This window comes from Pseudopipra pipra, chromosome 21 (assembly GCF_036250125.1).
Source record: "Pseudopipra pipra isolate bDixPip1 chromosome 21, bDixPip1.hap1, whole genome shotgun sequence".
Lineage (NCBI taxonomy): Eukaryota > Metazoa > Chordata > Aves > Passeriformes > Pipridae > Pseudopipra > Pseudopipra pipra.
The window spans coordinates 10,068,204-10,087,247 of record NC_087569.1 but is presented as its reverse complement, the minus strand read 5'-3'; the positions used below and the strand labels follow the sequence as shown (position 1 = coordinate 10,087,247).

Here is a 19,044-nt window from a genome sequence, read left to right as displayed (position 1 = left end):
CAAATGGAGCATGTAAAAACAAGCAAGGAGAAGACAGCAAAAGGCCCGTGCAAAGATGAGATGGGGCATATTCCCATCATCAAAATATTTCTGCAAGCTGTCCTGCACCCCCAGGTACAGGATCTCCTTCCCACTTTCCACACTGTAGTGCATTTCATGCCTTGTATTCAAGGACACAACATAAAATTTAACAGGGTACTGAAAACCTCTGAATGAAAAGGTGGCTTTAAACTCCGTGTCTGAGGGCAGGGGATTCCAAACCAAGGCACTGGTGTGCACTACCTGCCTACCCCAGCCTGAAATGTTTCATCCAGGCTGCTGCTATTTTTAGAGCTTGACAAATAGCAGGCAAAAGGATTCACTAGCATTTGCCCAGAATCACCTTTCCACTCTGTCACCTCTGCACTCCCTTTTGTTTGCTTATGCAGGAACATTCCCTCGAGGGGATTTTTAGCTCACAAGCCCATTTCAGAACGGCTCTTCAGGCACAGCACACTCTCACCCTCACACAAGGGCTTCTCTGCACAATCAAGTCTTTGTCAGTGGTAATGGAAGGAACTGCCCTGGCCTGATGCTGTAATGATGGAGGCAGGGAACAGGCACAGCTGAGCAGGGCTGGTGCTGCCACAAACGACAGGTCAACAGCCTGGGCTCTGAAACAGCTCCCTTATGAGACACTGCCATGGATTCAAACAGATCAAGGCTTACACTGCCACAGTCTGGCACGGGGACGTGGCAATTCAGGTAAATTCTCTGACACGAGTTGTTTGTCCAGATCTAATCACACCTTTTAAATCAGGACTTTGAAAATCCCAGTCTAGCAGACACGAAATATTTCATTTCATTCACAGAATGCTGCAGCAGCACAGGACCAAAAATCACTGACATGACAAGCAGGTGTGCAAACATCACTCCTTCAGGTCTGTCCCAAGAAAGGGCACGTCCCAGTGAGGGGCAGAAGAGTTTCAGGCACCAGCTTTCTTGACTGGGGAGTGTTTGGATGAGCTTATTTCCTCTCTTAATGCCCAAATTTCCCTGTCTGTGAAGGGGACAGGTACTCATGTCAGGTGGCAGGCTGACTGCTTTTGAAAGCACTTGAAGCTCCTCAGCCCTTGCAATAAACCAGTATATTTTATCCAAACATGATGTAATATTGAAGCTTTGCTAAAAGGGAAGGATAAAGGAGACAGATCAAACTTAGTATTAAACATTTTGCTCTCCAGGATCTCAAACTCCTTCATGAAAGGAAATTTAAGCATTGCTATCCCAATTTTAGAGAAGGAATAAAAAGAACAGAGGGTAAGGGATCTGTCTGGGGTGACACCAAGTCCCTCAGTGGAAGAACCAACTAATCAAAAACACCCATTTGGGCTCTACTTGCCTATTCTGAAAAGATACTAAAGCTTAACTTGATGTTAATCCTTACCACAGACAATGAGACTTTTTTCTTTTATTGCTATCTTCCCTGCAACTTTTATTTAAAGGAGCAAGAAAAGGCCCCTAAGATGTAAGAGGCAATTGGCTTGGTGAGATGGCTGCTCTCCCAGGAATGCTGAACACACACACTGCACACAAGGAGAGACTTCCCCATTATTCCTGGAGCTTTACGAGTCTGCCTCAGTTGTGTGATGTTGTCAGTAGTTTTGACTGAATCATGAATATATCCAATTATGTGTGATGCTGACAGAAAAGAATATTGATAGTCAATAATTATGGGCTTTTCAGGCCAACAAAGTAGCTCTTCCCTCTTTCAATAAATTATCCTATGACATCTATCTTAAAAATTGCTATGCCAGGCCTGACCCAGACTGACTCCACTGACTTTCTATCAGATGCCATCTAAACTCAGGATTTATAGTTTACTCACAAAAGGATGGTTAATGTCACAGATTTTTCAGGAAGCAGAGCAGCTTTTCAGCATCCTCCCCCACCACAAATCATGCAGCCACGCTAAACTCAGGGAGACTGGGAGATCTGCTCTGCAAAGGGGGAAAACTCAGCTCTCCAGCCTGCCTCCCCTTCCACAGGGAAGGTTCTTCCACTGCCAACACAACCAAGCTCAACCCTAATTAGTGATCCAGGAGTGAAATGTTCTGAAGCTAAAGAGAGCTGTGACTTATCAATAAAGAGAGATTAGACACCAAATTCCAATTGGCAGTCAGTGGGAAATAGAGATCTACCTGAGGCAGTTCCACACATCTGCCCCTGAGCAGCTGTCCAGGTTTTAGTCAGTGAAATATATATTGCACAGGAGGTGTTCATTGGCTTTCCCTGGAAATTACGGCCCCAAACCGCTCAGGGATGTTTGGATGCCTCTCTCTGGTGTTTCCTGAGACCAATAAACACTCCTGCCAGGACTGATCGGGGCAATGCCACAGGCTGCACCAACCAAGCCCTTATTCCAGGCTCAAAGAACATCAGGATTCCCCAGAGGAAGAAATCCTGCCCTAAAAGTCACGGATCAGCCCCCAGAGCCAAGGCAGTGCTGTCAGACCTCAGCTGGCCAAATCACAGCTCGTGTTTGCTTGTCACCCACCGGATTCTCCTTCCTTTACTGGCTTTCCTGTCCACCTTCTTCTTTATTTTGCTCCTTAGCTTCTGGATGGCCAGCCACTGCCTGGGGAATGGAAAACAACAGGTACACAACTCTTAGAGCCACTGGATACCTCCAGAAACACCATCTGATCCCCAACTGTGTTGAAGGCCCCACTTCTCAAACAGAACTTCATCAAGTCAACAAAGTTTCCAGCAGGGAAAAACTTCTCCTAGTTATAAATATTATTTATTTTTTTTTTTTACTAAAAGGAGCGTCATCTTACCTGATTTATACAATGAAAACTCAACATCAGGGAAAAAAATCTAGCAAAATCCAATTACTGCAATCTTAATATAATCTTAATTACTGTAATCTATTTTATTGTAAAGTCTGATAAATGTACAATGTAATCACTACTTAAATGCAATTTTGTCTATATCATGTTAAATTATAGTGAATAGCTTGCCATAATATTCCAGACGTACACAAAATAAATCTGACGTGTTGCACTAAAATCTGGGTAATATTTTACACGGAGAAAAGTCATTTCACCATCACAAAATTCCCTGCTGCATTTTTTTCCCCCCTCCAAACATAACCCCATGGGTTGCTTCAGGGGAGAGCCCAACTCCAGCATTCCCAGCCTTCCTTTGCTTTTACACTTCTCCAAAGTAGAGCCTGTGGTTATTTAAATGTACACTGCTCATGAAGTGGCACTTGGAAGGTTCTTTATTTTCTCACTCCAGAATAAAACAGAGAAGTAAGATCCTCCCTGCATGGAATTACAATTTACTTTTGCAAGCAGGAAACATTCCCTGATATTGTTTTAATTGCAGAGAATCTTTTCTTGCAGCAGGCATATATAGTATACAGAGGAATTGCTTTAACTGATGCTACAACAGGTTTGTTTCTCTAAAACAACAAGTCAGAGTTCATAAAGAAAACAGGCCAAATTCCAGAGGTATGGATTCCCTCAGTGCTGCCTGAACCACTGAGAGACAGAAATACCTGGAAATATCTGGGAAGTGTCTCCAGGGGATCACACACAAACCAGGGCACAGCTTAAAAGTCAGACTGTGTGATCCATAACTAAGGAATATGTTACAGGGGATGAGCTTCCTGACTAACATCATAAACATTTAATAATTTCTTAGGCAATTTCTTAAACCCAGATGTTTTTCCAGATTAACTCAGTATTTTTCCCTCTCCAATGAACTGGACTGGAAGGCCACAGGTGATGTTGCTGGAATGCAGTGCTGGGATGAAGGTGATGTTACAGACAACTCCCTCCTTACCTGCCCATTGCCACCTGGTCGTTGGGGTCCAGGGAAGTGGTTTTACGTTCGATCATTTCTCGGAGGAGCTGGAAGAAAGACAAAATTCCCATTTACAGCCCAGTAAGGACATGTCAATGCAAACAGGCCCACAGGTTTCTCAGAAGAATTAACAATTAGCTGCCAGGTTCCCAAGGGCCTCGTTTTTGAAACTCTCTAGAAGACCTCAAGCCAAAACCGAGGCTTTGCAACATTTGCTATGCACAAAGAGCTTTCCAAGGGAAAAAGCCAATGGCTATGGTAAAAGTTTGAGTAAGTGTAGGTCATCTCCCTCTTCCAAAACATCCCCATAGAATCTGTGACTGGGGCATAACACCGAAGGCCACCACAAATAGTTTCTGTGCACAGTTTCAGATGGACCCAGGAGTAGTTCAGTCTTCCCTTCAGCACAGGCAGAACTGCAGGAAGAGCTCAGCCCCACAGGCCTCACCCCACACTTTGTCTGGGGAGGGCAGGGGGGAACCTGAAGCACTTGCCCAACAGAAGTCAAGCCCTGCTGGGCAGTAACACTCACTCTGAGGAACAGCACAGCAAAATCATTTTTACAGCTAGAGCAGGAATGCTCAAACAGGCTTTTCTATTTCTTTTCGCGTCCTGAGGGCTGGGGTTTGTCCTTTTTGCTTCCTGCAGCCAAGGAATATTGTGAACAGCCTTTTTGGATAGTTGACTGGTGCTGTATGTTTATCACCACTCCCTGTCAGCTGTACGTGCTGTGCCTTGGGTATCAGCCAGGATATTAACACCAAGAACAGAAATAAACCCTCCAAAACTGAGGGGCACTGACTGCTTTAGAGATGCCAACACTTCACCACCCAGTGAAGTTACTGCCTCAGCTCAGAAGCACCCGAAACAGCCCCACCTGGAAACCAGAGTCCAGGCAATTCCACAAAGACAGTAGGGAAGAAAGGATGCAGGATGCTTTTCCTCCACCCTATACTTTCCTCTCCTTCAGGGCGTACATCACATTACCAAAAAAAAAAAAAAAAAAAAAAAGTGATTCAAACATAATTAAAAACCTGCCACTACTTTTTTTTTTTTCCTATTTGCTTATTTTTGGAGATCATTACTGCAGCAATTACATTAAAAAATTCCAGGAGAGAGGCCACTGGTTTATTATCACTAGAAAACAGCAAGCTACTTCTCTGCCCTGTTTATCTGATTGATTCCCAACATCTTTCTGGCACACAATCTATCAGTTTATCTCTCCCACTTCATCACAGTCACTTCTGGCAGCTAAATACAAGATCCAAATCCAGTGTTACACAGACATACGACACAGTAAACCTGTGTAACACCGCCACTCTGTAAACAGCTGCCCTTAAGGCTAAGCAGAAATGGGATCTTGGTTTCTAGTCAATATTCTGTCAAAAGCAAGGTGGGAGGGAGGGTTGGAACAGCAGTGAGAAGTGGTGCAGAGAGGTTTTAGTGGTTTCTTCCTCTTCCAGCATTAAGGTGTGTTTACTGTCTCATCTTATCTTGTTCCTTGGCACGAGGCAGAGGGAAAACCGCTGAGCAGAGAAGGCACACGGAGATGGTCACACACAGACATCCCACGCTCCCAGGGAACTGAGGAGCAGGACATTTCCACAAGGACTTGCTCTTCCTGGTGGCCCAGAAATCCACAGACTGGGAGAACAAGGAGTGCTGCCAAGATCTTACACCTACACCCATCCTGGTCAGAACAATGGCTTCAAACTGAGAGAGTGGGGTTAAATGGGATATTGGGAAGGAATTCCTCCCTGTGAAGGAGGCTCTGGCACAGGTTGCCCAGAGAAGCTGTGGTTGCCCCATCTGTGCAAGTGTCTCAGGCCAGGTTGGAGCAACCTGGGCTAGTGGAAGGTGGTACTGGATGGGCTTTAAGGTCCCTTCCAACCCAAACCATTCCATGATTCTAAGATGCACTTTTGGGCCAGGTTCCTGTACTAGTTTTGTTGACCTTGCCACTGACAAGGCCCTCCACTGTTCCAAATGTTCTTCCACAACAGTGTCAACTGCAGGACTGGGGACACTGCTGGGAAGAGCAGAGGGAGACAAAGACGAGGGAGAAGTAAAATAAAGCAGGAGCAAGAGGGAAATTAGGAAATAGGAAGAAAAGCTGCAAAGCATCTTGTTACATCTAAACAGCATGTCTGGGGTTGAAGTTATAAATCATGCTAACAATGGTTACTAAAATAAAAGTGGATGTAGCCAGAGGCTACCACTGAAAAAGTCAGCCCAGGCCTCGCTGCCTTTGGTCTTTAAGGATTTGATTAGTTTTCTGCCTTCTAGTTCAGTGTGCTGCATTCAGCCCCTGCTCCAGAGCCAGCCAGGGCTCGGGATACAGAGGGAATGATAAATTCATTTACTGAATAAAGCTACACTGTTTTCCCAGCACAAGACTTAAAACACTTCCGAAGCCGCAGTATTTCATTAAGCTTGGTGATTCTGGTTAAAATTTATTAGTCAAAACAGAAAACTCTCATCAGATCCCATATATTCCATTAGGAATGATATATGGTGTCTCCCAATGCCTAATTATTAACTAGGAAGTGTAAGTAAATCACTATCAGTGTTGAGCCCTGATGTGTGAAGACTGAGTCTGAGTTAGGCAATTTCGGCATCAAAAGGCTTTGATTTGAAACAGATCCTATTTTGCTTTCCCTCCTTAACATCTTCCCTGAACTTCAAAACCCTCAGCTCAGTCTCCCATGGAAGCAAACACAACTGCAACGAAGCACAGCCACGTCCAGAAGCTCAGCTGCCAACTCTGAGCTGCCCCTACTGAAAGCTGGAACCAGAAGGACAAACTGTGTCAGGTGATGTGGAGCAGAAGGAAGCTGCTAATCCCAGTTTGGTTTTCTGTGGAAGGAAGGGGTGATGTTTGCCAAGAGAGCTCCTCACGTGCCTGCTTCTGAACTCCACAGAGTTTGGCCAATAACACCACCCCAACCACTCCCCAGGCAGAACCAGGCACCACCAACCACATGGGGGAAGAAAAGCCTGTGGAGATGGTTTGGGGTGGTTTGGAGATGGGAGCTGACTGCCCCGTGTCCTGAGCACACCAGAGCTGACAATCCACAGCTACTCACACAGACCAGAGTGTTCCCACAAGAACACCATCAGTATTCACCTGCCTTGGCTGCCACCAAAGCCAAAACCCACAGCAGAGTCAGGAATTGCTTTCTAAAGGATCCACCCTAAAGGGCCCCCTCTCCACGCCAGTTAAAGAGATGCACACAAAGTACACTGCACGAAATTAGAGGGACTTAGAAATGCCATCAGGGTGTTGTTCAAGGGTAATAGAGATTCATTTCTCATTTTAGAGGTCAATTTTCATTTTAGAGGTTAGGTCTCATTTTCATGCACTATCTATCAGTGTTTCTAATACTACAGTCGCTGACCTTTCTGATTTGCAGACCCCTAAGAATTTCCAGTTGAGACAAAGAGTTAAGGATGGCTGAAATCAGCCTCCTGACAAAAGGCTCACTTGTCTTAGACCTTACAGAGCAAATCAAATTAAAAAAGAAAGTCCATCTGTAGTATATCAAGGGCTCGAGTTTACAAAGCTTAGATATAAAATTGGAACAAAAGCAATGACTTTTCTCTGGTGTTATTAAGACCTTCAGAAAAGCCAGGGAAGGCACGGGTCACTTGTGCCACAGTGCATCAAAGGCACCTGCTCTGTCTTGCAAGTGGCACTGGTGCCTTTGAATTCCCCCAGTCAGGTGTGCCCAGAGGTGAGCACAGCTCTGCCAGGGTCCCTGACTCAACAATAATAATATCACACAGGTCTGACAATGTTCATTTGAAAACAACTGCACACAATGGAAAAGGAGAGCCTTGCACTGCTTATCCCAGCTCAGTCACCTGCTGGAAGCAACAGAAACAGATTCCACTGCCTGTGGATTCTGAAACAATGAGAAAAACGGGAGAAACCCAGACTTAGGTTTATCAGCAGCTGCTTAACTTTACTAGAACACTCTGTCACTCCTAAAAAAATATTCACTTTATTAGTGAGGAACTCTGAAATAAAAAGAGAGAAGCTACATGCAATTTGTTGAGTCCAAGTGAAGATGTGCACCACCAGATGCTTTTCCTCCCTCCTGGTGAAAATGCAAAGTCACTCCTGAACAGAAAGTTGTCAAAGCTGCATTTTATCAATGTATTTTCATTACTATCCAATCTAACTTTCTTCTGCTTTAGTCCTCCAAGAGACATGGTGAATCATATGAATTTATCCTGCAACAACAGCATAAATCATAGAGGTTGTTTCTAGCCCAGGACTCACTCAGCAAACATTTTGCCCTGAGTTCTGCCTGGAGGTACAAAACAAGCTGTTCCTTTTCTCCTTTCAAGCTCCACTCAGGAGCAGTGTAACACCATTTGGATTTCTACCAACACCAGAGAAAATTTAAGACTGCTGCTCAAATGTTACTTCAAACCCCCCTGAAACACTTTTTAAAATTTATTTTTCTGAAATCTATTTACAAAAACTTAATTTGCAAGACGAAATCTTGCGGACAGTCTCTTATTGAAAACCATTTTATTCAAATTCAGGTTTGTGTAAGATGCACAGACTTGCCTATTTTCTAATAACCCATTAAGAGAAGTTCCAAATCAAGCTTTAAAACGTGTTATTAACCATCTACCCAGCCATTTGAAAGATACATGCCTGTGATAAGAGTATTGTATTGCCATTAACCTGTGGGATGGTTCGAGACATCTCTTATTCACACAAAACTCTAAATGCATCTAATTAAAGCCACAAGATCAGCTGTCCATATTAATCACTCACCGGTTTAATTAAGGTAAACCAGCTTGTCACAAAGCCAGTCTTCTCTCTATTCTTCACCATTATCGACTTTTAATAGTTCACTGGATTAGTAATTACTTGTTTATGGCATTATCAAATTCCTGGGAGAGGAAGGGGCCCAGGAAACTGCTTGAGACAGGAGGGGAAATTCACCCCATCAGGTAAAGTTTTCTGAAGAGCCACACAGTGGGATTTAAGGAGTGATATAGTGGGATTTAAAGAACCACACAGCGGGATTTAGATAAAAGTACGACTCAGAACAGAAACAAATTGATCTGGAAGTGTCTTAGCACGAGATTGAGAGGTGCAGGTTTATTTTGTGTTACTCAGATTAAAGCTGGGGGAGCCTTCCAGTGGAAGGTGTCCCTGCCCACAGCAGGGAGTTGGAACTGGGTGGTCTTTAAGGTCCCTTCCAACCCAAATCAGTCTGTGATTCTGAGCACTAGGACAGGAAAAAGGAAATCAGTGAGATTTCTTGGTCTCTTGTAAAAGCATAAGTGTCACACTGAGTGGGCAGGAGTGGGCAGGCACATGCAGAGCCACTCCACAGGGACAGCAATAAAGCAAGACAGCAGTCCTACAGCTAACCAGCATTTTCTCCAGGATCAGCTCCTCCCTGAGCAGTCAGGGTGTAGGTAAGGAAGGGACTAAGTCTGTTCCTTGCTTTTCACACCTTGGGGTGACTCCCAGGCAGGAACAGCTATGCCAATGTGAGGCTGTGTGCAGGGATGACATTCCTCCCCAGCCACTGGCATTCCTGCTTGGCAAGCTGCTGCCACCCCTCTTGGAAGTCTTTAGTGTTTCCTTGGATGTTCCCCATCCCCTTTGGCTGCTCTCAGCTTCTGAAGCTGTGGTGCCCACGGACAAGGCTGGTGACTGTGGGTTGTTATAAAACACAGTGACGTACAACACAACCAAAACCAGGGGAGGAGGGAGCAGGAGAGCAGAGAAAAAAAAAGGAATTATGTATATTCCCAATTCTCCTTAGGCATACCTGCTGCCATCAATGATGAACATTTGTTCTGGGAAGAGCTGCTACCAGTGGAACACTTAGCATATGAACACTAACCTAATTCCTGTTGGAAATAAAGCAATTTCCACTCTCTCCTTTACCAGAGGAGTATTTCAACCTAATAATAAAATCTCCACTGTAGCATGTCAGACCAGCAGCTCCCTGGTAGCAGGCTGGAATTTTAAGTCTTAATGCTGCAATATCAGCTGTAATGAATTCTACGTAAATATGACTTCTAAAAATAAAAAGCCTTTTTCTTCCCTTAAAACCACATATGAAGGAGACTTTAAAAGAAGAGGAACTTGGCTCTAGCCAGTGATGAGGATTCTTCTGAAACAGTTTAACTATTCCCACTCAGTGCAACCCAAATAAAAATATTTCACTTGCATAATTCAGTTCAGCTTTCCATCACCATTCAACACGGGCACTGCAATAAAAATTTTGTGTTTGCTTATAAAACAAGTGAAGAATAGGAGAAGTGGGCAAAGTGGGATGAACAGGCAGAAGAGAGTTAAGTCCTAAATCATCAAAAAATTCCCCCAGACACACCTGCTGAATTCTACCGAACACCAAGACCTGGACAAGAAAATTGTTTTTCCACAAGAAAAACATCTTCATTAACGAGTTTTGTATTATAATCTATTATAAAACAGTATAGCTACTTATTCTGTTATCATTAACTTGTGCACATTCATCAGCTCTTGTTCATTTTTACTTGCCTAATTTCCCACTGACACTCAGAGGAAGTTGGTTTCCAGTGCTATTCTTTGTCCGAATGTTTACCTTTTAAGCAGTAATCAAAATAAATTAATAATTATAAAATGTTATTTAGAAAAATGAAAGTGATACCCCAAAAAAATAAAGTCTGGATGTAGATTTAAATAGGAAGAAAAGAGCAGGTCTTGAAATGCACCCTGCAATCAGTATAATGCACAGAGGCCAGAGGTTGGGAGCACCCTCAGCTCCGACAACCAGCACCGCTGCTGAGCACTCCTGAAGAACCAGCTCCTTTCCTACATTTTATTTATATCCACACATGCAATCACACACACACACACAAAAGCACTGCACAGTTATGACCCACGTGAAAGCAAACCCATTCAGGGCCTTGTCAGCTCTATTGTGCTGCACTCTCCCCTCTCTGAATGCCGCGTTCAGCTCCGGCTTAGCGCCCTGACAAATAAAGGAAAGCACTTTATGAATCCCATTTAATTGGGAGGTGACAGAAAACACACAGCCATTTTCTCCAGCCTTATCACTGAACCGGCCACAGCTCCAATCTCTGCCAAATCCCACTGAACACGGGACATTAACCAGGCCGGTGGAACAGGTGCTGGGTGGCGGCTGGCACGGGGCTGCGTCCCCACGAGCACCGGGAATCCGTGCGGATCATCTCTCCCAGGAAGCACGGTGGGGATGGGAGGGGAGAAGAAGGGCGGAAGGGAGGGAGAGAGGAAGAGAAGGAGGGAGGGATGCAAAAAAAACCCCAAGCAAGAAAGGAAAATGAATGTGTGGCTGCCTGGCGGCTCAGCAGATGTCCGCGCGTGATGTACGAGGCCGGGATAAGCTGTCGGAGCCCGCTGCCAAGGAGTGGGAAGTGATTAAAGCCTGCACCAGGCTAAGCACCATATTTAGAATCTATGGGGTTCCCAAAGTTGCACCCATCCCTTGCTGTGCCGCCAGATGTTGCTGGCTGGTCCTGCTCCTATCCAGGAGCAGTTGGTGCAGCCTGGGATGCAATCTGGAACGCTTCCGGAGGTGCCGCGCATTAAACCCGTGTCACCCATCCTTCACCTCTGCCGAGTGCTGAAACAACTCCAATTTGCTGCCACTTCCCTCTTGGGAAATGGCCAAGATACAGTTGTGCCTGGCAGACCCATTTGTTTTACTCAGGTGATTCTCTTCCCTCAATGACCTCTATTAGTTTAAGTTTTAATTTAGATTAACCCCAGCACCCCAATTAACCAGCGAGGGGAAAAGCTAAGCTGGGACTAGTCATATTTCTGAAATCACGATTTATCGGAGTTAAAGTTATTAGAAGGGAAGACTGGGCCATTCATCTATTGCTATTTTTCTCTTGAAAATTTAACATTTCATGGCCAATAAGCACCTTCTCTGCACAGGTCCACGGATTGTCAATCTCAGCTATTTCTCCTTGACCAGTCCATGATTTTGTTACACTGACTTAATTTGGTTTTTGTTCTTAGGGTCCACCTGGCCCCCAAATTCCACCTCACAGATTTGGCTCTTTCAATTCCTGGTCCCAACAAGACAGACACTCTCTGATCACCACTTAGAGCCTACACAGGGGGGCCTGGCATCCTCCCCTGCCCCAGAGATGCTGCTCAACCCACAGCAGTGGAGACACACCTACAATAAATACAGAGCCTGGAGAGGAGCTGTAGCTTGGAATGCAATCCTGGCTCCAAGGCAGACTGCCCTGAGGAGATCCCTCACAAACATTAAATATTCAAATTGTCTTGATTCTGCACCAGGTGAGATTTGCAAAAATTTTCTTGGGACATCTACAGCAGAAGGGTTGGCAGTGTGTTGGAAACCTTCTCGGAGGGCAAAAAAAAGGCAATGTTTAAAGTTCTCTGTATTTCCTACTGGTAAAACACAGACAAGAATTACCAATTTAATACCCCTTTTCATTTACCCCTAGTCCTGGCTCTGTACATGAAACCCTAAATTTTGGAAAAATTCAAATGCTTCTGGTTAAATCAGTTACCAGAGCACCTGGCAACAGCTCTCTTCCACTGCCCTAACACTTCACTAGACACTCTGAACACTATTCAGATCAAAAATTTCTGCCTTTCTAATGATATAATGATATTTGTCTAGTCCTGAAGTTCAAGCTCTCTGTGGATCATCAAAGCAGACTCAGGTTTTCATGCCTTGGGGAAGGAATTACAGTGACGTATTCCTCAATATGTGACAACTTCCATTTTTCACAAAGCTGGCACTGTCTTTATTTAAACAAGCTACAAACACAAGGTTTCTGTGCACTGGGTGCAGTCTCCTTGTTTCTAAGAATTTTGCAAATTAAAAGAATGACTGGCCCAGATCCAAGCTGGAATGACTCCAAGAGAAGTGCCAGAGAAGCCCTGCAGTTTTCCCATTCAGCTGGTAGGTGAGATGATTCAGGCTGAGACAGGAGTAACTTCGGTGCTTTTGAGGGTCTACTAGGATTGTTTTTCATAATGGGACTCTGCCCAGGGAGAACAGTCACCTTCAGGGAATTCAGTGATTTTTTTTCTCTTGTGTAGCAACATTCCCCAGGGAGAATCACAGGCTCAGACTCACCCTGCAGCCCTGACACCCCCAGAGCAGCAGTGCCAGGTTTGAGCTCACACAGCCCCCTACAGCAAAAACTGAGAGCAAAGTCCCCTGAGCTATCCACAGAGATTTTGGATGTTAAAACAGGTAGCTGAGTTTCACAGGACCAAGAAATACAGAGCACAGAACCACCTGCATTATCTCTGTAAGTATTAAAAACCAACTGGAGGCATAATTCCACACATTTACCATCACCTACCTGGTGATAAAAGTCATCATCATCAAATATCTCCTCATCTATGTCCTTCAGGTGTCTGTTGGAATCTGAGGGAGGGAGCACTTCCTGGAAGCACAAAGGAAATACTGAAAGCTCATATGTGAATATTTCTGTCCCTAACTCCAATGACATCACGTGCAGCAGCCTGTAAACACACTTGATGATATGAAGGAATGGAGAAAAACTCCCAACATAACAAGCTTTTAAGGACTAGGAATACATTCAAAGGTAAGGCAGAAACGTTGCCAATGCCAAAATAGATTTATGATACCTTTACTGGGAAATAAATAGGACTCTGCAAAGTCTTTCTGGCAAAATACTACAGATATTTTTAATGTAATGGCAAAAATACATCTTGCTAGTGCAGTAATTCTACCTGATCTCTCAGAATTGAGTATTTATTCATTCTTAAATACTAAATTAATAACGGACTTACCACTAATGTATTCTGTAGGTTATATGCAGTACAATTTTGGAAGTGACTTTCTGGGTTAAAGACTCTGAACTGCAGCATAAAAAGCAAGTTCTGTAGCCTCGAAAAGCAGATTTAGTGAGCATCACTTCCTCCAGCACAGGAGGGGCACAATCCCAGCCCAAACCTTGTCAAGAACTGGGAGGGGAGATAATGCAAACACCATAAAACTGGAATTGAAATGACTACATTTTCTCCTTAGCTGTTACACCGCAGGAACCAACACTCAGGTGTCTCCTCCACAAATCTCTCACGAACGAGAGATTCGTTCTCTCTGCTAATTGCTGTGCAGAGTTTCCCCGCTGCTGCAGGGGGAGTTACAGGAACAAGGCCCCCTTACCGAGTTCTCAGGCCCGGGCTGGGGGGCTGGCTGGGGCTCCTGCTCCTGCTTGCCCAGCACGGTGTACACGGAGCGCTTGGTCTGGGTGCGCCGGAGCAATCTCTCCTTGTCCATCAGGATATGATCAATCTGAGTCAGGATGGAGCGCTCGAAGGCACCGAAACCCTGCAAACAGCATTAACCAGTGTCAGATAATGCAGAAAGCCTTTCCTCAAGGCAGCAATGTTCCCCTATCTTTCCATGTCAGTGGATAAGCAGACAGCATTCCAAGAGGAGGGGGTTTGGGTTGCGTCGCAGGGATTTCTGTTAGGATTTTTTTATTTGTTTCTCCCTCGCTCTCCCTTCCCAACCTGAGGCAACTTGACGCCTGGCTTAATAAAATGCCTTTGCTGTTCTGGTTCAGATTAACTTCTCAATGATTAATACCAACTCAGAGATGTGAGGAGACCCTGGATCTCTGGGTGAAATGATTACCCATTGTATTAAATGTACACTCCACGGAGGAGGAGAGCCACAAAAGGCCCCAGTTCTGTTAGAAACCATAAACAGCTTGGAGATCAGCAATAATAAGCTGATAATTTTCATTTTCACAGAGCTTATTTGCTGCTGGAGACTGGCTGTGGTGAGATGTCTGGTCAGGAGATCACCAACACCAACTAAGAGTTTTTCCCCAAACTTGTGAAAACGTTTGTCTCTGAAAATGTTATTTCTGCCTGTCTGCTCAAAACAAAAGGCTTATGTCTTTGATATGTGAGGGCTGAACTTCTTTCCAAACTCCTCTAAGGTTGGGGAAAAGCGTGTCTCTGTGTATTTAGTTCTTGCTGTGTTACCTCTCAGCTTAACTTGGAACATTTATGATACAAAACTTCCAAATAAACTTAGAATCATGGAATGGTTTGGGTTGGAAGGGACCTTAAAGCTCATCTCCTTCCACCCCCTGCCATGGGCAGGGACACCTCCCAGGTTGCTCCAAGCCCTGTCCAACCTGGTCTTGGACACTTCCAGGGATGGGGCAGCCACAGCTTCTCTGGGCAACCCGTGCCAGGGCCTCACCCCCCTGACAGGGAAGGATTTCTTTCATATACCAAACCTAAATTTCCTCTCTTTCAGTTCGCGCTTGTTCCCCAAATCTCTGCTCAACAAAAGCACGCCAGCACACACAAGCCAAGACCTGCCTTTCCCATTTTGCCAGTTGCCAGCTTTGTCTTGTCGTGCCACTTCTGCAGGACGCTGTTCCGGTAGGGCCTGAGCTCCGCGTAGCGCTTGGCGATGAACTCGGGGTAGTCCTCAAACTTCAGCTTTCGCTTGGGGAGGCTCCTCCTCTTCTCCTGGGCCTTATCCACCTGCTCCTCATCGCTGCTGCTCGGGATTTCATCCTCACTAGAACAAAACACACAGGCTGAACACCCTACACCTCTCTAAGGCAATGTGTGAATTCTCAGTGGCCCCTCCACCACTGGCTTTTTCCACACCACGGTGGTGTTTTTGGCACAAGGCCCACGGCTTAGCCCCTGCTCCATTATCAGAAAAACTACATAACACACATCCCACAAGGCAGAAAGAATTCAAATGGTCATTTGTCCGGAGTATCTGTCACCCAGACACAGCAGCAACTGTTGGGTGGTCAGGAAGGCTGTGCATTGTCCTGTTTGCTGGAGACAAAGGATTCAGAAAGATTCAGAAATATCTTGCCTATTTTTGTATTTACCTCTCAGCTTTTGCTTGCTTTCCATCCACCAGGTGCCTCGTGCCTGGGTACTGATAAAGCAGCTCGTCCTGAAGCTCCACCAGCACTTTCAGCAAGGCCTCCAGAGTTTTACAACCTGCAGAGCAAGAGACACAAGTGACAATTTCTTGCTCCTGGTGAACACTCAGCTTTGCAGTGCTTAGTTTCTCATCTTGAATCAGAATTTCTGCCGCAGCCGCTGCATGTCCCATTAACTGTTTGTCTATAATCAGTTAGAGATGTGGTTTTATCTTCAAACTGATTTATGGCTGTTAATGTCAAACACCACCACGCTGGGGGAGAACATTTCTTTCCTAAGAAGGGAGGAAAGGAGGCAGAACTGCCTTCTAAACATCTGCCTGGCTGCACATTGGGAGTGTACTGATCTAATGTTTCATCCACAAACATTCCCACTGCAGAGCCTGAAGGATTAACATCCTAAAGAAGCAACACACATGTGACAACAATCTTTTTGCTGACTCACTCGTTTCTCTCCTGTGGTAAGTTCTGCAGCAGAAGCAAGACTCATTTGAATAATATGACACAAGGGAAAGTGCACATATGTACAGGCCCTCCACACTGACCTCTGACTTTCCCTTCTTGTACACAATGTGCATGTTGTAAGAAGAAAAACCAAACCCCAACCTCCTGCAGGGCTTTGACCATCGCTGTGCTCACCACACAGGAGGGAGGAGAACTTAGACTGCAAGTAAAATTAAGTGTAGCAGGATCTGAACTATGGGGGAAACTTAAACAATGACCTGGCAAGTTTAATGACAAGATCCTGACCCAAAAAGTAGAACTGAAGGCCTGGTGATCCTCAGAAAAAAAGGGAAGAAAAGATTGGTGTGGAGAGGTATAAAATGATCAATACAGGTGAGTTTTACAGGGATGAGCAGTTGCACTCCAGGGTGTTCACACACAAATCTTGAATGTAGATCTGATGCTGGGTATCCAAAGGCTTTTGCCCCTGACCATTTTCCTGTATCCATGCAGATGGAGAAAAAACAGTGTCTGTTCCAATGACTATATGTTCTCCAAGGACACAGAGTTGCAGCTGACCATGGGACAGGTTAACTGCACACTGTCACAGCATCTGTTCTTTAAAAATAGTTCTTTTGTGGCAACCAACAAGCCTCCCTGCAGAACTCTGCCATAGAAAACAAGTGTTTGCCTGGGCCTACACAAACTCTCCCTTTGCACATGGCCACACATCAATCCCAGGGTCAGCTCTCCCAGGTAAAACACTTGGCACACTTATACCCAAAAACCTAAACTGAACTCACTCTGCCTGGCAGAGCACGTGGATTTGTGAGGAGGTGGAACTTCCCCAGAGCCTCCTGTGCCATGAAACCAGCAGGGCTGCTCTGCTTAACTCCCAAACCTCCTCCTCTGTATTTGGCACAAAAGAACAGAGAGAACTTTTCGCCACTCGATTTTTTTCCTTCTTTCTTTCTTTTTTTAATGGGGGACACAGAGATCATGGGTAGAGTGAACAGCAAATCTTCCTCAGCCAGACAGAGACAGTGCCAGCAGAAATCAGCCCAGACACTCAGAGGTCTCAATCTCCCTCGTGTTACCACTGTGATATTGCTCAGTTGTCACCATCTTCAGATAAATTACGGCCTGACCTCAGTAACAGGAATGTCAAGGAGAAGATGCTTTAAGATTTTTGTTGCAGATCAGCTGTTGGATTCATCCTCCCCGAGCCCAGGGTTCATTATAGATACGTTCTGACAACTCCTCTATATAAACCTATTAACGGATTAGGTTTGCTGCACTTGTAAATCAGACGTGTGTTAGCATCAAAACAATTCCACGAGACAAACAGACAAAAGCCCTTTAAAAAATGCATTTGTTGTGCGTGTCTGCAGCTAAAGCATCACTTGCAAAAGCAAAGTGCCCCCACCCCAGCCTGAGTGCACAGCTTACACCAGCAAAATCCTTCCCACTGCCTGCAACACAGCTAAATGTCCCCAGAGCTTCCGAAACTGTTTATTTTCTCCCCGCTGCCTCTCCTCCAGCAGCAGTGCTAATGCACCCCAGGCAGCTTTGATCCTGGCAATTACAACTGGAGTAGCACTCCAGCTCTTCTGGGGTATAGCAGGGCCACGGCAAGCAGGCAAGGAAATAAAGACAGGCTCAAGCTCCCCCGGGCTATGAGATATGGACCCCAACAGAAGTGGGGATGGGGAGCAATTTTATTTGGAGTGAAGGGGATGGAGAGGGCAGGGAAGACAATGGCTGTGCGTCTAACCAGGTGGGAGGGCTAATTATTCCAGGCAGTGGCTTCATCAGGAGCCTCTTACAGCTGGGTAATTTCCGTGTTTTCAGTCCTTGTGCATTTAATAGCATTACTGCATGGCATTCTCATTGTTCCTGTTGGCTGCTTAAGTGTGCTGTAAACTCAACTTCAGAAGCCAAGTGTCACCCTGCTCCCTTCCCATCCAGCCCTGCCCTATCCATTTCATGTTTAATTCCAGAAGGGACTGTTTTCTTCCCAGTCTGCTCTTCATCTTCTCTTCCCTCTAATGCCCTTGTCTGCCTTTACACCCCTGCTCTGGGGAAGAGTCTGAACCCATTTGTGAACGAAGGCAGCACAAAACAGAACTGTTTCAGGGGTGCAAACTGTGCCATTTGGAAAGGCAGCCGGACACTGACCCTCCTGCTCTCCCTACCTGCCCCCCAGCACATTTTTTGTAATGCTGCTCCTTGTCTGAAACACACAATTAAACAGAAAACAGCCACAAACACTGAGCTTTCAAACGCCCCAGCACATTGAGGCGACCAGCTCGCAGCTTTCACATGTGAGAACCATCAGGTCTGTCCCTCCTGCTCCCTTCACAGAACAAAGCCAGTGACACCTCTCAGGGACAGGCAATGCCAGCCCTGGCCATGGAGCAGGGATCTCCCACTGCCATGACCTGTGTTAGGTCCCAGGCAGTCCCTGATGGTTTTGTTTATAAAGCTTCCAGGACCAAGAAGGTAATGACACAAACCAGCCAAGGATGAAACAATGCTGTTAACTCTACAACTGCCCTGCCCCTACTCCCCCTGACCCTGATGCCAACAGCTTATTCCCAGCTGCTCTTCCCAGCACAGTGCCCAGGACAGTGTCAGTGACTGCAGACACAGCACTGCGAAAGCAGCTGGAAAGTGTGGAATGTGAAACCCTCCCGACCCAACTTTGCTGGCACAGTTCACCCCAGCTGGTGCCTCTCTCACCCCTTCTCTCCCACTCTGTGCTGGCAGCTTTGCTGCATCCCTTATAATCTG

At 45.5% G+C, this 19,044-nt stretch overlaps 1 protein-coding gene across 1 annotated transcript in view; it reads right to left on the bottom strand.

The window, feature by feature from the left end:
* The window catches only part of AATF (apoptosis antagonizing transcription factor), a 47,806-nt gene that overhangs the window by 13,201 nt on the left and 15,561 nt on the right, over positions 1-19,044 (bottom strand). Inside the window, exons 5-10 of the mRNA XM_064678091.1 lie at positions 15,751-15,865; positions 15,218-15,422; positions 14,043-14,207; positions 13,213-13,296; positions 3,832-3,899; positions 2,537-2,617 (exon numbers count right to left, since the gene is read on the bottom strand). Of these exons, the coding sequence (XP_064534161.1) occupies positions 2,537-2,617; positions 3,832-3,899; positions 13,213-13,296; positions 14,043-14,207; positions 15,218-15,422; positions 15,751-15,865 (718 nt within the window). The remainder of the gene's footprint in view (positions 1-2,536; positions 2,618-3,831; positions 3,900-13,212; positions 13,297-14,042; positions 14,208-15,217; positions 15,423-15,750; positions 15,866-19,044) is intronic.